The 8,458-nt window shown below is 43.2% G+C and overlaps 1 protein-coding gene across 3 annotated transcripts in view; it reads right to left on the reverse strand.

The window, feature by feature from the left end:
- Positions 1–7,998, reverse strand: part of Nuf2 (NUF2 component of NDC80 kinetochore complex) — a 29,382-nt gene extending 21,384 nt beyond the window's left edge. The window contains exons 1-4 of one of the 3 annotated variants that reach the window (XM_042258541.2): positions 7,802–7,998; positions 6,145–6,179; positions 1,527–1,664; positions 187–261 (exon numbers count right to left, since the gene is read on the reverse strand). In XM_042258541.2, the coding sequence (XP_042114475.1) occupies positions 187–261; positions 1,527–1,649 (198 nt within the window). In that variant the 5' untranslated portion in view covers positions 1,650–1,664; positions 6,145–6,179; positions 7,802–7,998. Of the gene's footprint in view, positions 1–186; positions 262–1,526; positions 1,665–6,103; positions 6,180–7,801 lie in introns of all 3 variants that reach the window. The other 2 variants (XM_076547936.1, XM_006994296.4) reach the window with 2 other exon arrangements.
- Between the last annotated feature and the right edge of the window lie 460 nt (positions 7,999–8,458).

Here is an 8,458-nt window from a genome sequence, read left to right on the forward strand (position 1 = left end):
TCTTACTAAAGATTCTCATTAAGTTACTATTTATTACGTCTAAAAATCTTCTCTAAGGGAGAGCAATTTTATGTAAGCCTTTAGATTTGCTGGAAATAAAGTCAAACACTTATCCTTTTGGGCAGAGTGTATTGTGAGCAGAACTGCTGTAAACACAAAAACAAACACTTTTATCTCCTAACTCACCATGTAGAAGTGCTCCGGCCGGATCCCATACACTATCTGTAAGGCTCTCATGTAGATAGCATGCAAGACCTCAGGCTACAAGAGAAAACTACAGTCAGTGTCTCGGAGAGCTGTGTCATTACCACCATCACCATCAAATGCTGCAGTCAATGAATGCAAAGAGAAATGGTGAGAAAATCACCCGGCTTCCCTCAAAAAATCTCCTAATTTCTCCAATATTTTGGATATCTTATGGTACGTACCAATTTGTTCATATGTAGTGAATAAACAAGGAAATTGGTTACTTATAAATGAGGGTTAGTCTATCCAAATCCAACCCAATCAATCAACCTAGCCCAGACAGGGTAGACAGGTGAGTCTTCCTGAACTCTGTCAGGAATGAGGAAATGCTGGACTACTCAAGATTTGATTTTTACTTTTTAAAGAAAGATCACTCAGACTATCCTGCTGCTATGGATAGATCAACTCAGATTTCAGTTTAGCTGCAACACTTGGAATAATGGCTATGAAAGAAAATGGAGAAATAGCAGGATTTAAAACCCTTGTCTTCTAAGTCAGTGGATCCCAAATGCTGGCCTGAGAACCTGTCCGCCCTGCATTCAAGTTCCTTAGGTAAACAGAAAGGCCTGAACTATGGTGGAAAGCTGGCAATGTTTTCTAAAGCTGTATTATTGCCTTAAAGCCTATCACTCACTCTGGCCATTCTTTCCATTTCAAAGAACTCAAGTGCACTGAGATAAACAATTTTGCATTCTGTATGATAAAAGAAGCCTTCCCATATTATAACTTCAAGGCCAACCCAGGAAACTGGAAGGAGACTTTGGGATTTTGCTGCGACACATAAATAGCTCATTTTTGCATTTAATAACCAAACATATAAAGAATAACACCTGTCAAAATAAGTCAAATCCCGCCTGGGGCATAATGTAAGAAAATTAATCTGCACGCTTCCAAAGAAGACTGTTTTTAAGCATGCGTGTGTAGGAAACCACTTGGAATAAATCCTGTCAAGCTCTCCAATAAATGATGCCCTCATACCACCTCTCCAGTAATATAAAAAATTTAATATACTTTAATATACCTATGTTTTAAGGCCTTTTTTTCTTTAAGGAAAACAGCTGTATTAAAGAACCGGGTTCCCAATGGGATGAAGAAGTTGCCCCACATATAAACTTCATGTTATTTTAAAATTACACCAGGTGAGAGATTTTCCTCTAGATTAAAAATGACTGGCCCACAACAAATAAGAGGGCACTCGCCTTCCTCCCCACACCACAGACCCAGTAGCTTACTTTATTCATAAATATTAGGATCTCCATGTACAGACAAGTGCATTTTACCTTTGGGTTTGGATAGAGATCATTCTTAGAGAGGTTTTTGCCATCAGCTCCTGTTAGTATTTTATTTCGAATATGAACCACAATCTCAGTTACATTGTATCTGGGGAATGACAGAGTCTCCATTCTGAGAGTCTCCTCCTAGTTTAAAGAAGAAAAAACAAAGATCAGAGATATGCACAATGAATAGTCCTTATAATCTGCAAGTTAGTACTTAAGGAAAAATGAACAAGCTGTGCTTGAACTGTTCACAGTAATACTATCATCAAATATCTGAATTAGGTAAAGAATTTTAAGCCAGGCATGGTAATGCATCCTGGTGACCCCCAATACCTAGGAGGTGGAAGCAGGAGGATCAGAAATTCAAGGTAACAATTACAAGTAAAATTCAAGGCTAGACTGACTCTGTCCTGTCTCAAAACAAGATGAATGTTATTTACACACACATATAAACACACACTGAAAGAAAGGTGGTGTTTTATCCTAAAGTAATTTTTATGACAAAGTAATAGTCATTTCCGTTAATTTTTCTAACATTCTATTCCATAAGGGATAGAGGCTTTGAGTTGACGCACAGTAGGAAAATCATGTTGGCTTCTTTTTACACGAGGGCCAGGGCATTTAACAAGATACTGAGAACTACTTCTCGAAGCACAAGACAGGCAGCAGCAGCAGAAGCTAAATATAAGCAATGCTAACACAAGGCAGAAAATAAAAATTTGATATCCCACTCAACACACACACAGGAAGAAGGCTAATAAGATTTAAGATGCAAGCAGGGGTGAGAGCTGGGGCAGAGGGAAAGGAAGATGTAGAGGGAGAGCGGAAGGAGAGGCTTTAATTTAAGGCAGGAATCCCTTTCACCAGAGCAAGAACTTAAAACACATAAACTAGCAAAAACCCATTTGTCCTAATGTGTGCAGATAATAGATTATTCCTACTGGTGTCCTCTTAAAATAGTACTTGTCATAATTCTGTCTCCCTTACACATCCCAGAGCACAACTGGCAACGTTTGGAGATATTTTTAGTTGTCAAGACAAGAATGCAATGGCTAGAGGCCAGGCATTCTGCCAAATACTCTCCAATGCTTTGGGTGGCTTCCACTGTGGAGGTGTCTGTCCAAAAGACCACTACTTCCCAAAGTGAGCAGAGACCCAGAGTGAACATATTCAGTTCCGCAAATGAACTGAAATGGCTTACAAGTTTTGAAATCGACTTTAGGCTCTCACTGTTTCTTAGAACAATTATAGCTAAAAAAGAAGCTCCAACAACTTGCCTATCATCCCAATAAAAGGAAGATGCCACCCTAAAACATGGTTGTTAAATAGTGCCCTGATTCTGACCCCCTCTCAACATCACCGTCCCGAGGAACTCCAAAAGCTATTTCCTTCTACTCTAGTGTGTCTCTAATAAGTAGAAGACACTTCCCCACACCACTGAGAAATGCTGCTGTAACCTCATTACTGATCCTATTTTTAGACACCGTAACTGCATAGAATGCATTAACCCCTATTTACAGGACACTGCTGTTGTAGAATATTATTTTAAGGTCTGTTGCTTTTGTTGATGTTGCATTTGTTTAACTCTGTGAAGCTGTGTTACTGTGCCTGTCTAAAACACCTGATGGTCTAATAAAGAACTGGCCAATAGCAAGGCAGGAGAAAGGATAGGCAGGGCTGGCAGGCAGAGAGAATATATGGAGGGAGAAATCTGGAAAGGGAGATCTAGAAGAAGCCAGGAATGGGGGGGGGACACCAGGGTCCAGCCACCCAGCTACACAACCAGCAAGCCACGGAGTAAGGGTCAGATTTACAGAAGTAATAGAAGGGAAAAGCCCAGAGGCAAAAGGTACATGGGGCTAATTTAAAGTTAAGGAAATAAGCCCAGCTAAGGCCTGGCATCCATAAGTAAGAAAAAACCTCTATGTATTTATTTGGCAGCTGGAGGGTGGGCCCCCCAAAAGAGTAAAAAACCCCAACAACACATTCTTTCACAAATATAAAGAAGGCTGTGATGTCCCTTCTAAGTCTTCTCTGCTACAAGATTAAATACTACTTCCTTAAATGTGGCTACTCCTTTATGAAACTATTTTTGGAAACCTTACCATTTTTGAGAGAGAAGAATACACCTTCTCCTACTCCAACAAAAATGAGTACAGACTTGTACCTAAACTGGGAGTAGTTTCTGGCAGCAGTATCAGGCAGTAATAATTCTGAAGTGGCCATCACTAGGCGTCCCATCATTAAGTTCTGACACTCCCTCCAGGCCCACGGCGTCAGAACCCACAGATGAGCGCTCCCACTGTTCCCCTTGACAGGATGGTCACGAGCCCAGGCCATTTTACTTATGCTTCCAGCAGCCTACCCCACACTGCAGTCTGGGGTCTGATTCATCTCTAGAGTGGCTCAGGCAGAAGGAAATACAAGATATTAGGAGGAATGGACAGCAGATGAAGAGACAACCAGGACCAGGAGGAGGGAGGGACTTGGAACTTCTTGGAACTACAAAGTGTCTGGCTACCCAAGAGTTCTCAAAATCAGCCCTTTGGGGATTCTACAAAAGTTTTATCATGTAGGTAGGTATGACTGGTTTTACCAGTGCCAACAACTTCCAGTCTCTCCCTTCCCCAGGATCAGGGGACAGGGGCAGAATGTCCTAACCCCATAAGATTGCCTTAGTTTTCTGGTAAATCACTCCCCACTGCCCCCCCAACTCCCCATGCCCAAGGGACTAGAGACTGCCAGGCAACAGCTAACCATTAGGCAACAGCTAACCATTAACATATAAAAGTTCACTTATCGCCAGGCAGTGGTGGCACATGCCTTTAATCCCAGCACTTGGGAGGCAGAGGCAGGCAGATCTCTGTGAGTTCGAGGCCAGCCTGGGCTACAGAGTGAGTTCCAGGAAAGATGAAAAGCTATATAGAGAAACCCTGTCTCAAAAAAAACCAAAAAAAGTTCACTTATCATTGTGACCATTCCCAGGATTTGGGGATCTGTACACCAAGAACTTTGGACAATGACAAAATGTATATTTCACACTCTCATACTGTCCTATTTAAATTAACCCTGAAATACTTTGTCTATGGTGGTATTTTGTTTGTACTGAAATGTGACTTTATTTGTCAATATCTTTGATAAGTTTTAAGACTCCCTCTCCGCTGTGGCAACAAGCCGAATCAGACCAAATCAGGAAAAGCCCAGGTTTAATGGGTAAAGCCCTCCGGGGCGATTCCCTGGCCCCACAGAGAGGAGAAGGGGAGGAGACTGGAAGAACCACAAGTCTATTTATATATCCCCTGTGGATGCTGCTTATATATCCCCTATGGCAGTCATCCTGAGTCTCTCTGGGGGAGGAGCAGTGTTTGGCGGGCTCTGAACTGTGTGACGTGGAGCTCCCACCCAAACAATCTTCCCTTGTGCTGGTCTATGTTTGTGTGGGTGGAGGTCCACGTGGACCAGAGGCAGTCTCTAATTTTGTTTCTCAAATACCATTCCCCTTGTTTATTTAGATATGGATTTATTTATTTAAAGATATGGTCTCACAGGCCTAGAAGTCACCAAGTAGGCTAGACTGACTGACCTGTAACACGAATTTCAAAAGGTCTTATTAAATAAACAAACAAACAAACAACCTGGAGCCAGATATCGGGGTGAACACTGAAAGATCAGAGAAACAGAATAAGCCACAGTCAACCTCACCTCACCTTGTTTCCTCAGACTGAAAGCCTCTGAGTCCTCACTAGAATGGATCTCAGCTGAACTGCTGCTAAAAACCCTCTAGTTCCCGATCCTCACGCCTTTATATACCTTTCTGCTTCCTGCCATCACTTCCTAGGATTAAAGGCCCATGTCCTTCCCAAGCAAAAACATGAGATCTCAAGTGTTGGGATTAAAGGTCTGTGCCAGCACATCTGGCTCTGTTCTTGAACTCACAGAGATCCAGAGGCATCTCTGCCTCCTGAATGATAGGATTAAAGATGTGTGTCACCACGCCTGACATCTATGTCTAATTTGGTGGCTGGCTCTGTTCTCTGATCCCCAGATAAGTTTTATTGGGCTGCACAAATAAAATATCACCACACTGACCACCAGACGTCTGCCTGTCTCCATCTCCACAATGTTGAGAACTATCTGACCATGCCCAGAACTTAAAACAAAAGGTCCTGCCTTTTCTAATTGAGCTATTTCCACAGATAGTCAATATCTTCTTAAACATAATACCAAATGAATTCAACACTCCAGATGTGGTCAATCTAGGGTAGAGTAGTAATACAGCAAGGAATGACCTCTACTGATTGTGGGTAACTGTAGCATTCATGTAGAAATACATTTATAGTCCAGTGAAAGAAACACTAAGAGCTTCAACATGGCCCTCTTATGTGAGCCTGGATTTCCCCCACACTCTTCTTACATCAATATTTGAACTTTAAGCTATTTTCATTTTCTACTACTGAATTTCATAACTGCAAACCGTTTTTTCAGAGATAGGATCATCTCAGATCTAGATTTGGACCCTTCACACATTAATATCTATTTCAGTATAAATTATAAATGTATGGGAAGGTAAATTATCCTACCACAAGTGTAGTAGTTTGGTGTGTTTCTAGAAACTACATACCTCTGCAGACTCAGGAATGGCTCGGCAAGGTCCTTCTGTAGAAAGAAGTTTACGGATGTTTACATTACAAATGTGTAGACACAGGCAGAGGCTTTGCCACAGTACAGCTCCCTCTCTGCAGAGAAAAGATCTCTGCACAAGAAAACACTATTTCTGATCCCTGCCCAGGTACAGATGACATGGGAGAGACTTCATCAGCAGAACAAGAGAGCCTCCCTTCACTGTGCACCTCCTCCGGCCACAGTTCCAAATCCTCAGTCACTTCCTATCCTCTGACCAATCTCTTTATAATCAGCCAGTCTAGTCCTCCCTTGTGTTAGGCACACATTAGATTCTGGGTTGTCCGTGCCCCCCCCCCCAATATTCTGAGGTCAGTTTATTTCGTGGGTTAACATGGTGAAGACTTCAGAGGGAAAAGAGTAAATAAGCATTCAATACGTTTCATCTAAGTCTTGGTTTTTGAAACTGTTCATAAAACCATTACAAAGAGGATGCTTGCTAAAGCAAGCTACACCTGGATTAGAGATTTTAACAAGGCAGTGAGTCTAAAATATCTTCATGATTATTATCACACACACTCCTTCTGCTGATGTGATGTACAATGCCCCGGAGTTAATCCTTATAAAACATCAAATCTTCACAAATGTACAATCGGCTTACCTACCACACAGATTTCAATCTTTTCCACTGAAGTTTCTAAAGCCTTTAATAACCTAATGCTCTTTCTGGTTCAAGTTAATCCCTTCAAGACTTCTCCTAAACTTCCAATGCCTCATTATACCTGCGTGGAAATCTCTGCACCTCATTACACCTGTCTGAGAATTTCTGATGACCAGTTTCCCAATCTAAAGCTACCAAGAGGCTTACACCTGCAATTAGTGGGCATAATGACATCTTCTCATATCCGAATTCTCAGTCTTTCACAGTGCAATTTCAGTTCCAATTCATCTCTCTCTCTCTCTGTGTGTGTGTGTGTGTGTGTGTGTGTGTGTGTGTGTGTGTACAGAAAGAGGGGGAGACCTTTAGTTTGAGTTCATAGCTCAGACTAAAGTAATTTATACACAGTAAAATGACTCTGACATGCTAGCTCAAATAGGGCAGATTTCTGCTACTGGCTTCTCTTTCTCCTTTATTTGTAACACTACAATGCAAGGCACAGCATGCACTGGAACAGCTGTTAAATTTTATACATTAGGTTTGGCAACGCAAAACTAAGCAAGTAACTCCCAATTTTAATCAATTAAATAAAAAGGTTCCTGAAAATCGTGGGGTGGGCCTACTGTTACACACGAGTAGAGCCGTGTACACTCAGCTCCCTGATTTGGGGTTAAGTATGACATCTTCGCCTTCTGGTTCGTGATTCTGGGTGTGATCAAGAGATGGAGCAATGGGGATACCTAGAAAACTGACAAGCATTCACCACGAAACAAGTCCCACTGACACCCCTCTCGCGGCTCACACCTGTAATTTCAGCACTCGGGAGGTGGAAGCGATAGGATTAGGAGTTCAAAACAAGCCTCAGGTACATGGTGAGCGCCAGGACAACTTGGATTCTTTAGACCCTGTCTCAAATCAACACACAGACGCTTAAGTCGGCGAACCCAGGCGCCCCGAGCCTAGACCTCCTCCCGCTCCTCCGGCGGCCGCTCGCACTCACCTGCGGTCGCAGCAGCTCTCAGAAGACTGGAGACAAGCGGAATGACAAACCCCAAAGCCTCCAACTGTTGTCACTTTTCAAACCAGCCGCCTTGGCGTACGAGGCCCGCCCCTTTCCGCGGAGCCCGCTTCCTCCGTGACGGGTGCCCGGAGGGCTCAGAAGACCCACGGTGGGTGGGGCTTGGTGTGCGGCGCGGCAAGCCTGGCCTCAGGCCTGCGGAACCATTGTGCAGGGGGTTGGCTTCTGGTCGGAACTGTGACTCCGCTGGACAGAGGAGCCCAGCTGCTAGGGGGCGGAGTTCCGGGCGGTATTTACTCGGTTGTCAGTGACTTCCTCCGGAACTTCATGGCTGTTGTCCTTCTATTAGGCTCTGGGTGTGTTGTCTCTACTGAATCAAAAACATTGTAGAGAAACCTGCTGTAATAGTAGCAAAGCCCCCGTCAGATAAGTATTGATGGGGTCAGATTCTGCCCGGCTTATTTGTACGCATCATTCACTTAAGGGTCATGAAAGCTTGGGACGGGCACGCGAGTGGTGGATACGCATTGTTATTTTGCTTTAGAGAGAACGCTCTACCTTAAAGAGATTGCGTGAGTGACCCAAAGCCACCCACAGGAGTTCAGAAGTAGTCTAGCCGGAATTAGGGTACAAAGGACC

The sequence above is a fragment of the Peromyscus maniculatus genome, chromosome 11, assembly GCF_049852395.1.
Source record: "Peromyscus maniculatus bairdii isolate BWxNUB_F1_BW_parent chromosome 11, HU_Pman_BW_mat_3.1, whole genome shotgun sequence".
Classification (NCBI taxonomy): domain Eukaryota; kingdom Metazoa; phylum Chordata; class Mammalia; order Rodentia; family Cricetidae; genus Peromyscus; species Peromyscus maniculatus.